The 14387-nt window shown below is 39.7% G+C and overlaps 1 protein-coding gene across 2 annotated transcripts in view; it reads right to left on the bottom strand.

The window, feature by feature from the left end:
- CPNE4 (copine 4) overlaps window positions 1-14387 on the bottom strand; it is a 490322-nt gene that overhangs the window by 363090 nt on the left and 112845 nt on the right. For both annotated transcript variants that reach the window (XM_012451237.2, XM_012451238.2), the window contains exon 2: window positions 5481-5661. In XM_012451237.2, the coding sequence (XP_012306660.1) occupies window positions 5481-5661 (181 nt within the window). The remainder of the gene's footprint in view (window positions 1-5480; window positions 5662-14387) is intronic.

Raw genomic sequence — 14387 nt, forward strand, 5'->3', positions numbered from 1 at the left:
GTGTTTGTTTGTACTACTTGATTATGTGGCTTAGTTCCAGGAGACAGCGAACATATCAGGACTCACCAGAAAGCAGGAAGATGTTATTTCTACTACTCAATGGAAGATGAAAAGCATTCTAAATTACCATTACACTTAACTGTCATCATATACTGCCATCATTTCATAGCCAGGAGTTGATAAAGAGGGATTTTATTTAAAGGACATAATTCTAAATTAGGAAAATGAAAGGGTATGAAATGAAACTCTCAGTTTGGAATGCATTTCAAAGTCACAAGTTTTTTTCTTCCTTCCTTTCTGTCAATAAAAATCATGGCAATTATTAAAGATTTACTGAAAGTTTTCACCTAATAAAAACATTTCCATATTTTGGAAGGAAAACAAAAGCATGTTCTCTGAATTCTCAAACCTTAGACATATATCCCAAACACTGCTGGTCTGCGAAGTGCAACTGCATGTTGTACATTTCTGAACTGATTTCCAATCTATAAAGGATATACCAACTCGTTCTCATTGAACTTTAATATTACTAACAGCAACAAAAGGTCAGATTATAGATCTTTAAGTCTAAAAATCAAGCTTACACTTTCATGATCCACTTTAGAGGTCAAACATTCTCTTCCATTGTGAACAGGCTATAGCCTATCAAAAGAGCTGATATTTCCACTTCATGTGGGATGCCAGGCTGAAGGTGGTTATAACTATTGTAGTAACTACCCTGAGCTGTAAACTAGGGCATCACAGGGCCATTTGTCTGTGGGAATTACATTAGAAGAAGTACAGTGGAGCAATCACAAGTAATAAAAAAGAAATGTTAATTTCTAGTTACATCCCCACCTCCCCAAATTAATTGTCCATGGTAGTAATTTCTTTTTAAGAGACAGGGTCTCACTACCTTGCCCAGGATGTCCTTGAACTCCTGGGCTCAAGCAATCCTGCTGCCTCAGCCTCCCATGTAGCTAGGATTACATGCTTACGCCACCACATCTAACTCATGGCAACATTTTTACAAGCCCCTTTTACTCTCCTCCCCATCTTAGCCAAATTCTCTAGCACACCAAAGATGCTCTGGTGTCACACTAGCTATTTACATTTTAATTAATTAAAATTAAATAATGAATAGCTTTTCAGTTACAATAGCCACCTCTCATGTGTTCAATAGCCACATGTGGCTAGCGTCTATGCTATTAGACAGCACAGATATAAGGACATTTATTGTTGGGCATTCTATTGGATAGAGCTTATCTAGATAAAGTTTCTCTTTTGCCAAACTTTAAAATCCTCTCTGAAAGATAAGCTTATCTTGCCTTTCTCTCTCTCATCCTGACATTCTTCAACAATCTCTCCATTATACAAATTAGTTTAGCCTCTCTGTTTTTTTCTCCACTTAGTCAATTGCCAGATTCTCCATTATGAAGGTCCCAGGAAACTGACACAACCAGCATGAATTCTCCTACACAAGGCTTTCTTTTGATTCTATAACTCTATACATAGAAATCTCTCTGGAAATCAAGACACTTTCCAGGGGGTGTATACAGGAAAATGTACACATCAACAAATGATGTTTGTGTACACTCCTCATAGATATTAGCCTTAACTAAACATAAATACTGGTAGCAAAGTGGTTCAAATAGACTGTCATCTGCTTTTTTATTTTTAGCATAGGTATGGAGAAGTAGACACCACTCATTGAACCTGTACAGAAAGTAGGTATTGGTACTAAATTAACATGCACTACTTGATAACTGAGTGAATGATTCTCCAAGTCACCATGAGTTGTTAGAAGATTTATATGTTGGTCATTTACCCTTTTGTTCTCAAATGCATTCTATATCCATTCCCTGCAAACTGTGTCAACTGGCTTCCAGCAAGGTTTGCCCATTGGAAGGCACTGATGAGAGATCAGAGAACAGTTGAAAGGGAGATGCCAGGGTATCTCCTCCCTTTGAGGCAGCCTTTCCAGCCTTGCCTGTAACTCCTCTATTTTTCCTGCTCCTACCAGATGGGTCCTCCAGCCATGACCAGCTTCTGCTAGATGGCCCAGCTATTTGGTTCTGGGACTACTATCTTCTCTTTTTGTTCCTCTCACCCAAAGGAGTGCTGGCTCCCTTAGGGGGTTGGGAAAACGGCAGAAGCCCTGATGTGAAACACTCGCCAGTGTCTATGGTGCAAAAACACCCTGACTTGCAAAATTCCTGAATATGTAACAGTGTGCTCTCAGGAGACTATGTAAGCTGACTCCAGCGCATGACTGCTCCATCCCTAAGTAGAGTTCCTGTTGTTCATCCCTGGGTTTCTTCACAGCCCCTGTTTAGTTTCTCAATATTTTCAGCTTCTTTATTACTAATTATCTAAATTATTTCTCTTAGCCACCTGGCATGGGCTTTGTTTTCTTGATTATAACCTTACTGTATATTGTTAAAAGAGCAAAATTTGTTAAACTACTTCTGAAGTACCAGAATATAAATGAACCATATGACTAAGCATGCTAGAAATCAAGCTGATATTACTGGTTACAGAGTGAGACTTTCTAGATAAAGGAAGCCATGAATCAATTTAACTGTGGCACAAGGTTCTTATCACTGTGCACGGGAGGCAAAGTTTGTGGTAGCTGTGTGCTATACGAACACTGTAATAGGACACTCTGGAAAAGCTATTTGACAATATGTATCAAAAGCCTCAAAAGCTTCCTATTTTTTTGTCCTACCAGTTCTACTTTAACAGAATCTCTTATAGGAATTCATGCAAAAAGAAGGGAAAATCCTCATGCACAAAGATGTTTATTGCGGTATTACTTAAAATAGGGTAAATTTGGAAGCAATTTCAAAGTGAAAAAATTGACAAATATAAATCCATTTGATGGGATATTGTGCACCTTTGAAATTACAATGATCAATACTGTAGCAATGCAAGGAAAATCACACACTACTAAGCAATAAAATTAGGAAAGAAAATTTTACAAGCATGATAAAAATCATATGAGAATAAACATGCCAGAAGAAAAAGACTAAAAAGAAACATATACAAATAATGGTTGAATTATGTTAGGCGTTATAAGTAGATGAATTTCTTACCTCTAATTTCCAAGGAGTTACTTTTTTATAATGTAGGCATTTCATTTAGTTTTGTTAAATAAAAAATAATGAGACCTACTAACATAGTCAACGAGAATACTTAGAAGGAAAAAAAAAAGATACTATGCATTAAGACACCCCTGAATACTGTTTGATATTTACATTCTAAGCCTTCGATAGGCCTGAAGTTAAATTAAGATCCCCAATCTGCCTATCTGCATTCATTTTCTATGCATGTTGCCTCCTCACCTAAATTTCACCTGCTAACTGCTATCAAGCCTCTTTTTCAAAGAAGTGGCTGGTATCACATATCTACATACAACTAAACATGGTGTCTCTTGGGTCTTTTCAACCTTCTTTCTACTAAACAGTAGAAGACTGTCTCTTAGAGGGGCACCTTCTGGCTGTTTATAAACAGGTGAGAGAAGTATCGAAGGCTTAAAGAATTTGGTCCAAGGGATCCAAAACAGGTCTATTTATTGCCCTGATCAGCATGGCTTCAAATCCCTTATTCTGAGTACTTGATTTTCTTAGAATAAGAACCCCTTCCTCTGCTACATCCTCTTCCCCTCCCTATTTCCATTCACCTCAGCTAGATCTTTAAAAACAACGCTTACTTAGACCAGGTACCTGGATGCAAAAAGAAAAAAAAAAAACCTTAAAATCAGTCCTCATCCAATTTGTTTTGAATTTAAAATAAACAAACAAAACGTAGCTGCAGAATTCAACCTGCAATATTGCCACACAAACCACCAAAGACTGATACCAGTGTCCAACATAATTATAAAATAACAGTAAAGATCTCAGGTTCTGGAGTGCCAATGCATGGGTTTCAATATTTGCTTTTCCACTTACAAGCTGACTGCTCTTAGGAAAATCCTTAATCTTTTTGTCTTTCCGCTTCCTTGTCTATGAAATGGGAATAGTATCTCACAGAATTTTGAAAGCACTAAATTGGTAATTTCATGTAAAGCACTTAGACTAGTATTTGGCACTTAAAAAGTACCCAGTAAAGTTTAGGTCATACGGCTTTAGGTTCTCGCTCCAAAAAATAAATATGTCATGCTATGTCCCCTACTGGGTCGATGATCAGTTAGAGTGTAGCAGGCACAAAAATGAGTAAATCCTTCCCAGAATAAACTTTTTTTAAAAACCCAAGTCATCTCTCAACAACTTGGGGGCCCATCACTCTTTGAAGAATGACTCACAGAAATGCCATTCCATTCACACCACTGCCAAGGGAACAGCTGCCTTGCACAAGCACAGCAAACCGTGTGTGTTAGGAAACATTCTGAGTGGATATTTTACACACGAGTTTTTGGGAATGCCTGAATGTGGTTTTGCTACCTTTCAAAGCTAGTTAAAACTGCATGCTGGCCTTTTGAACTTATAGGCCCCCAGCTCTTTCCTCCTATTTCTGCCATCCCCATCTCCTTCCTGATGAATGTACTCATGATTTCCACATGTAGGATTCATCTGTCTCTAGTCCTCAACCAACTCAGACTGAGGTAACCATCCTACTCAGCCCCATTAACCCTTGGGGCTTAGAATGGATCACTTCTTCATCCTGAGGACTGGTTTCATTACCATTATTGGGTTTCCACGTGACTCTCTTGGGTCTGCAACACTTTCTAGAATTTATGTTTCTCTATAGACCTGTGACTTGTCCTGTGTCAGCTCCATCTAACAGCCACCCTTTTTTGGGCTTGGTCAGAGAACTGGACTTCATGAGCCTTGGTTCCTACTTCTCAGTTATGGCCAGCTACCCTGGATAGTAAGTAGCCCGGCCCAGCTCCCAAAACTGGAGCTTGCCCCTCTACTGCGGACAGAGACTTCATGGGACCGACTTGCTCGTAACTGTTCTCTTGGTTCCCTCTCTCAATTCAGGACCTATGGATAGGACTCTCAACTACTGAACTCATTCCATCTGAGTAGTCACTTCTCTCTCAGGCCCCTAAAACTTGTTTCCTCAGAGCTACCATTCCCAAAATTCTAATTAAGTCTAATCTGAACTCTGCCTTGACCACAAGACTTAGTCTGTGAAACCAGTTTTCAGAACTTGCTTATCCCAGCCCATTCTGGGGTCTGGGTTCATGTCTGTTCCTGGTTCTATTGCTACCTATGTGTCGTCAATGAGTGGGCATAGGATGAAGAGTATATTGTGAATATTTCTTGGTAATTAACAAAAACACCTTAAAAGTCTTAGGCTCATAAATTAAGAGTAAATGTCAAAAAACCCACAGCATCAACACAGCAACATCAAAACATCATGATAGAAATCTGATGATATTCACTTCTCAAATGTTCTAGCTCATCAAAATAAACCACCTGAAGATATAAAATATCAAAACATTTTTGAGCCAATCATCCAGTCATGCCTCTGTCCATTTCACTGGACATGCCTACCTCAAACCACTGCCCGTGAGACTGCATCTTGAGGATGACACAGGGGTCTGGTTTGGAAAGGGCATCTCTGTCAGAAATGCCTTTGCACGCCACACGCAGCTCAACTTTGGTCAGGCAGGGACTGTTAAAGATTCCCAGTGTGTTGGCAGCCGACTCATAAATGTTGCTCATCTTCTTCATTCTGTTTTAGGCAAGTAAAAGAAGAAAAAAGATGTGCCAATCACAGCAATATTTGTCAAAGGAGAAAGCCTCCCAATCACCCTTGAGAAAATTTGACACACAGTTTCAAACATTGAAGGTATTTATCTCACTTTCCAACCCAGTGACACAGTTCCAGTGAAACAAATCAAAACAAACAAACAAAGAAAAAACAGGTGCTGGTGCACTTGGCTAAGAATACTATTTTTTTGAATGATTTGCATACATTTGCATAGTAAAATTTTTGGTCTGTGAAATAAAATTAATGAATTAGTTCAATAGACTGCACACTGTAATCCAGCTCTATAATAAGTGCATGGCTTGTGTGAAATTTTACAGATTTGTTGGTTCATCAATTTAATCACATCTCAAGTTTTCAAGACTAAAAATCCAACTTAACTCCTATGCGATGGCATGGAAAAGTACATTGTTCTTTCTGAAGAAACAGCCAAATTTCCCATCCCTAAAACTTTGCCCATCTTCTCAAAATGCCATCAGCAAGCCAGCTCCAAGACAGAGGCCCAGCATCTGAGTCCCTGTCCCCAAATTCATGATCCCATTCTCACCTTTCCCTTTCCCACTCCCACTTGCCATATCAGAACTCAGAATTAAAATGGGGAAAGTGATGGGGAGGAAAAGCACAAAGCTTCCTATTCTGAACTTGTGGAAACAGCAGCTACATTTAAGCATTCCAGGCCACCTGTCCATCTCCATGTGATATCCTTCATAAAAACACTTTGCATTCCACAGCCCCAGTGATCCACCAGAGGCCATCAGTGCTCTCCTTCTCTGAAGAGGACTAGATCTGTAAGATTCTCTTAGGAGCAAAATTCAATAACTTGCTTATGGGATTCTGTATCCTTGTAGATTCATTAGGGAAAATGACAACCTCACATGGCATTGGTGGTCTGCAGTGGAATTTCTTCATCTATAAAATGGGAATAATTCCTCTCTCTCTCTCCTTCCCTTCTTCCACAAATATTTAGTGAGCTTCCCCTTGGTACCAGCACTACACTAGATTCAACTGAGTACACCATACATTACACACACATACACACATGCACACACACATGCACACCAATAGTGTTTTACTGGAACACAGGCATGCTCATTCATTTATGTATTTATGTAGTTATCTGCGGTTCCTTTCACTGCGATGGCAGAATTGAGTAGTTGCAATAGAGATTGCATGGCCTACAAAGCCCGAAATATTTATTACGTGGCCCTCTTTAGAAAATGTTTACCAACCTCAGTTCTAAAATATTAGGTAAGGGAAATTTGTGGTTTTAGAGAGTTGCAATTCTGGTTTTAATATGTGTTGAGAAATTGGTTTTAGGATGAGAGCTGCTCTATCTTCTACCAAAGTGAACATTAATAGGAACTTTGGGACATTTGTTTTTTACATATGAGAAAATTCAAGCTCAGAGAGGACTGGCAGCTTGCCCATATTGTGCAATTATTCTAATGGCAGAGCTAGGGCTGGAGTACAAGTTTTCTATCTCCCATCCCAAAGCTATTTTTTTTGTTGTTTTTACCACAGGTAAAACCTTTAGCTGGAGAACTATTCAAACGTACCAAGGAACAGTGGATACAACAAAAATCCTTGATTTGGCCGGGCGCGGTGGCTCAAGCCTGTAATCCCAGCACTTTGGGAGGCCGAGGCGGGTGGATCACGAGGTCAAGAGATCGAGACCGTCCTGGTCAACATGGTGAAACCCCGTCTCTACTAATACAAAAAATTAGCTGGGCACGGTGGCGCGTGCCTGTAATCCCAGCTACTCAGGAGGCTGAGGCAGGAGAATTGCCTGAACCCAGGAGGCGGAGATTGCGGTGAGCCGAGATCGCGCCATTGCGCTCCAGCCTGGGTATCAAGAGCGAAACTCCGTCTCAAAAAAAAAAAAAAAAAAAAAAAAAAAAAAAAAAAAAAAAATCCTTGATTTATTTCAACCCCTGTATAGAATCATACATCCCTTCTATTTGTAAACAAATTCTATTCAAATATAGGAAATGCACAGATTATAAGTCTATAGCTTCATAAACTATTTTCCCTCTATTTTTACAAGTTGTGAGCAGATCATTCACTACAGCAACAAAAGTGACAGAGTATACAGAAAATGAAATTTACAAAAAAGCAATAGGAGGGAAAGAATCAGCTGGTGGAAAGATGGCTTTGTTCAGACAGGTTTGTAAGTATGTTGCAGATGCTATTTATCAACTGTTTGATAAGAACAGCTTATTCTTCAATCAATATCTTCCTGAATTCTGCTTTCCCAATGCATTAACTGGCTCCTTGGAATCTTTACATATGAGAAAATCCTCATCTGCAGTCTTCACTGGCCTCTCCTATCTCTAAGAGCCATCACTGTCCCTTCTAACTTTCCCTATCCTTGTAGGCTCATGCCGTGTCCATCTCTTCCAAATCCACTGTTTTAATATGTGTTAAAAAATACATATTGTATGTAAAATACTATGTGAGCTATGATAAAATGGGACATCTCTAATACCAGTCTTGATTGTGAGGTATAATACAAAAAGACTCTGTCAAGGAGACACATAATTCCAAATTCAAATCTTGACTCCTCCATTCACTGACCATGTGTCCTTGGGCAGGGTATTTCACCTCTCAGATGGTAATACCTATCTTGAAAAGTTGCTGTAAAGAGCAAATTAAGTAATATACGCAATGTGATTACCACAATACCAGTTATATTGTGAATGCTCCAAAGGTGGTAGCTATTATTATTGTGTTCTGACTTATCTTCAGATAAAATCATCCATGATTTCACTACCAACTAAAAACCTTTTAGATGACTCACTATTAAGACCAAACTTCTAAAAGCCCATTTAAGTGTCTTCTCTATTTGAAATCTGCACAATCTGAGCATACTACCCTCCATCTAAGAGCACATAGTCATCTTTCAAATCAGTTTATTGAGGATTCATACACATGAACCAATAACTCTCACAGGTTCACAAGTCAGACAGTAAAACAATGGTGGCGGCTCTTCTAATATTGTGAAGCTGCTTTATAAACTTCCTGAGATAGACAATTTATTCTTCAATCAGTGTTCTTGCCAAAGCATCGGCTGGCTCTATGGGAATCCCGTATTCCATAAAGTCCCTCTCTTGGTCCATATAAAAGATAGTCACATGTTATGTGCAATTCACAAGGCATCTGATGGGAATGACAGGATTCCCACAATGCAGAGATTCAACTGTCTCATCCTCCCTCATTTATTCATTTTCAGGTTGTTACAACAGTTTTAGTTCACATAGGCCTGGTTAAGTGAATTTCAGACGACAATATTTAGTTTTAACTACCCCTACCTCCCCAATGGATTACTGCAAAGAAATCTTATTAACTATAAAAAAAATACTGTAGGCAACCAAACACCACGAAATAGCAGAGGTGACATATTTTCTCTTAGTCTGAGGTTCCTGTTGGCCATCATACTTGCTTAAATTGGTAGCAGTCTTATCACACATGTTAATAGTTGCTCAAGATAATTAAAAAGTATCAAGGCTTCTTGAAATATGGATTGATATACACAATCACTGATAGGATATTCTATATCAAGTGAATGCAGTTCTTGCTCTGAGTTATTAATGATAGTAAATTTAAGTAGTTTATAAATGAATGAACATATGAACCGGAGGCACATGTTTAGAGCTTTTTTTAATCAATGGAATAAATGATTCAGAAATTTTATGGATCACTTCTTCAAGCAATGGGAAACAAAAGATTTGAAGCTGGGAAATGGGCACAATCAAATAAATATTTGATAAAGATCAGTCTAGTACTAATATGGTGGTTGGACTGCAGGAGAGAAAAACATTTGTGATTATATGAGGCTGTTTTGCTGGTCACTTCTATTCCTACTTTTCCAATTGTTTCTACTTTCTTCCCTCTGCTCAGGGCCCTAAAAGGCTTACGTCTGTCGACTGCCAGCACATTGTTGGCAAGTGTTATATTGGGTTTCACTAAAAGGATGCAGTTTTGGGGAAGGGAGGAGAGACAGAACAGCATATTTCTTTCCAACTCCTACCTGATCTTCAGCAGTAGCCAAGCAAATGACCATAGCTCTATCTGCAAACCTTCAGATCTCACTGGCCTTGGTAACACTGTTTCCTCCCCTTATTCCTTTAGGCTTAGGGGTAGTAATGTTTTCTCGCCAGTCGTATTAAAGTGGGCATCCTAGAAGCAAATCCTGAAACAAGGATTCAGAAGCACTTGATTTCCTTCTCTCAGAGGAGAGAAGAAAAGTACGGGAAGCAAAGAGGAGGTCTAAGCTGGAGTCCAGCTTCAATCTGATTCCATGGGAGCTCTGGGACATGAATTGTACCCTTGAGGAAAGAGGTTCAGCCTATTTTAACTCCATGTGAGAGTGTCATGCTAGGGATGGAGGGCAGGACATAAACTCTTAGATTTGTTGCTTCCTTCCCATGGCTTAAAGCAATCAGGCATTCCCCAGTAAAGGGGCAGCTGTGAGCCATTATCAGTCAACACTTGTAGCCCTTGAGGGAGGGATGCACAACTGGATAAAGGGCATCCAGGCAGAATATCATCAGCGTCTATTTTACCACAATGACTGCTCTCTGGGAACCTCCCTATAAATTCCTTTATCTTTCCTCACATAACTGTAAATGTTCTTCTCATTAAAATCTCTTGAATCAATAGAGATGATTCTGTTTTCTATCTGGAACAGAACTAAACTAGAACAGTACCACTGGAACAAAAATTAGGAGTGGTGTGGCAGACAAAGGCTAAGATGGCCACCTCCTGGTATTTATGCCCTGTGTAATATCCTCACGCCTTGAGTGTGAGATCAGTGACTTACTTTTAACCATTAAAATATGGCAAAAGCAATGGAATGTCACCTCTGCCATTACGATGCATCGGATAATGACACCCTCTTGCTAAGAGGCTCTCTAACTTGTTGGCTTTAATGATGTGGCCATGTTGGGAGGCAAAGAACTGAGGGTAACATTCATCCAATAGCCAGCCAGAAACTGAGACTCTCAGTCCAACACACTGCAAGGAAATGAATTCTGCCAGCAACCATGTGAGCTTGGAAGTAGATCATTCTCCAGTTGAACCTCAGACGTGAAAGCAGCCCTGACTGACACCTTGATTGCAGACTTGTGAGACTTGGAAACAGTGAATCCAAATAACCTGCAATAGTAGTTCTGACCTATGGAAACTGTAAAATAATTAACGTGCACTGTTTTGAGCTGCTAAATTTGTGGTAATACTATCTAGCAACTAATAATTATTAATACAGATTCAAGGGGTGCTCCAAGGGGTGTGTGTGTGTGGTGTGTGTGTGTAAACTCCTTTAGATCTGGGACTACTTCTTATACTTTACTTCATTCCCTGTAGTGCTTATCTTGGTCATATTTGTGGTCTAGTGATGAAGCCAACATAAACCTTCATCTCTAGAGGGATAGGTACAGGAAAGCAATATGGAGATACTAAAGACAAAATTCCCAACTTTTCACAATTACACTCAGGCTCCACAGTTTACCTCCCTGTGCCTGCACAAATGAAAGCCCTGACAACATATACTGGAGTTCATGAGTTCCCATGCCTGACCTTGACTTTGGAGGTGGTACACAGGACAGTGAAATCAAATTGTTTGGTTTTGGTCCATCTGAAGCTCACTGCTGAAAGGTGATCACAAAATACGGCTCTGTCAACGAGTGATCAGCTACCTCTAGGCCCAGATAAGAGGAGTAAACAAGTAATTTCACACTCTGCTGGAGAACAGGATTAATATAGCCAGATTATCAACACATTCTCCATGGCCGATTTAAATCCTCTTTGTTGCCTTTCATACAATACCTTGGTTTTAGGGAGAATAATGTCTCTGCTGAGAATTATTTTGATGAAAGTTGACTTTTGGCCAATTTTAGAAGCAAATTATAATTGTCCTTTCACTCAGATAATTTAAGTTATTAAAAACTACCACCTCAGCATATTCACATTCTCTAACAGGACAAACTGATCCTGAAACTTAATTAGTTTCTGAATGAAGTGCAAACACCACAAAGACAATAGAGAACTCAAGAGGGAAGGGAATCAGCTTGAGTTCACAGGGGAACCAATTGAGCAGAGGTTGTCTCAAGACTGTGTTAAGAATAAGTGCATAATCACTGTTCTGCTTGCCTTGGCGTTATTCAGCCTTTTAAAATGTCAGTACATCCGGGGAAGGCTGGGATGCAGGACGTCTCTATCTCACAACATTTACATCACAATTCAAGAAATATGTATGAGGGATCTGCCATGTGCCTAATGCTGTGCTGAATGCTGGAGGCACTGAACATCCCCTTGCTCAACCAGAGAATAACACGGTATTATTTCCCTCAGGCTTGTCAATCCATTTCCTGGTCAACATTACTTAGCTCAAGAGGAGATCTATCTTGGACTTACCCATAGGTGGCAAGCACTGTGCCGGACACTGTAAGGGATGAAGGCACAAATGAGAGAGTCTACCTGCCTAAAGTTTTATATTCTGGAGCAGTGCATCTCAGACTTCACCATGATCACAAATCTCCTGGGAAGCTGGTTAAAATGTAGTTTCTGTTTCAAGAGTTTGGAGTAGGGCCTGAGATTCTGCTCCCAGATGACGTTGATCCTGCTAGCCTGCAGACTACACCTTGAGTAACAAGGTTGTCGAGTACAAACCAAGCATCTATAAAACAAGGCAAGCTTCCCCCAGAGATTGCTTATCTTAGGAACAGACATTCATATATAGGATGCAGGATGACATAGGGCATAAGAGTATAGATCTAGTATTGGAGCATCTGGGTTTGAATCACAGTTCTCCTACTGTTAAAGTAGGTAGCTAGTCAGGCATGAGCAGCATAAGAGAGGGCTCCCCCCACTCCATCAGGAATGTCAGGCAACCATCAGGTGATGGTCAGGCAGTTGTCATGCATCTCTAAAATAATAACTGATCACAGCCAATGCCAGGGAAAGGCAGTCTCCATAGATAAAAACACCTGAAACTGGTGATCAGCAGCTTCCAGATCAGATTTCAGCAGTTGGGTGAGAAGGCTCAAGCATGTATATTAACAGGCAAAATGGTGGCATTTAACTGGCATATGATCATTGGGGACATTCCACTGGTAAGGGGAGAATGCCTCAAATGAGCATGCGTACAACTCCAGTAAACACACGGCACATGCTCCCCTCTCAAGTGCTGGCAGGCTACTGTGCATGTGGACAGACAGCCCACCCCAAGGGAAGAATCAGAGAAGAAGGGATGCAAGACCCCGGAAGTATGTCAGTATATAAAACCTCAAGTCAAAAGGTCAAACCGCACACTTGTCTTTCAAGTTCCCTGCTTGGCCCTCTTCCAAGTGTATGTTCTTTCCTTTTGCTCCTGCTGTAAAGCTTTTTAATAAACTTTCACTTCTGCTCTAAACCTTGCCTTGGTCTCTCCTTCTGCCTTATGCCTCCTTGGTCGAATTCTTTCTTCTGAAGGGGCAAGAATTGCAGACTTGCGTGGATCCACTACCAGTAGCACTATTTACTCGTGTGACCTTGAGTAATTTACTTGAATTCTCTGTATCTGTTTTACCATCTTTAAAATGGTGATAATATTTTCCTACTTTGTAGAGTTATGCTTAGAATTAAGTGAATTAATCCACATAAAGTCCTCAGAAGAGTACCTGGGCCGTAATGAGCGGTCAATAAATGTAAATTATTATTATCGTGCTGTTTTTTTAAAATTGGCCACTAGGTTCATAGAATGTTCTTTAAGCTCTTATATATCTTCCCAGCATTCAACAATAGGTCATCAGATCCTCAGGACAATCTTCCACTGGATCCTCAGGATAATCCTTTTGTAGGTCATATTAGGATACCCATTTCACAGGCAAGAAATTACACCCTAGAAAAAAGCAAGGATTTGAACTCAAGACCTTCAAGTACAGAACTTATGTCCTTAACCACATTGCTATATTGCCTCCTTGTGTGTTAGCTGCTTAAGAAGACTCTCAAAAGAGTGACAGATGGGGATTTACACCACAGAACATCTACCAGAATTCTCTTGGCCCATCTAGCTTCGCTGAATGTCACCTGGTGTCTGTCCCTCCCTCTCTCTGTCCTTTAGACTTTTAGATTCTTTTAAAGAATCTCCTCCCCTTCTCTCTCAGTCCTTTAGACTTTTAGATTCCTTTTTTTCCCTATTTCATAGACAGTCCTTTATTGTCTAAATTAATCTGGCCTTTGGGTTTCTTTCCTCTCATGACTTCAATCATTACTCACTCTGCTCACTGCTCACCGCCCCTATGCTCCCATTTTGGCAGTACAAACACCGACTCTTCTCAAGAAGGTGGGAAAAGGAGAAAAGCTGTGAATATTTACACTTTTTGTCCTCGTCAAACATACAATGTTCTATAATTCTCTTTTAAAAATAACTTGCTTTCCTAGCTATTCATATTAATTACAGTAATAAACTACATTGTTTTATTTATTCCTTGAGAAAACTTCTTAAGATCAGTATTGTCAGCCCCATTTTATAGATGTGGTGGTTAAATAACTTGTCCCAATGCCATAGTAAGTGACAGAGCCAGGAATTAAACCTGGGTCTAGTGGACTCTAAAGCCTGTGTTTTCTACCATTTCTTATTAAATGATGTATAATTTGCTTAACAATTACTTTCTTTTTAGACCATGCAATGGCAAACTTCAACCCTATTCCAA

Source organism: Aotus nancymaae, unplaced genomic scaffold (genome assembly GCF_030222135.1).
Source record: "Aotus nancymaae isolate 86718 unplaced genomic scaffold, 86718_ANA_hifiasm-v0.15.2.pri h1tg000019l, whole genome shotgun sequence".
Lineage (NCBI taxonomy): Eukaryota > Metazoa > Chordata > Mammalia > Primates > Aotidae > Aotus > Aotus nancymaae.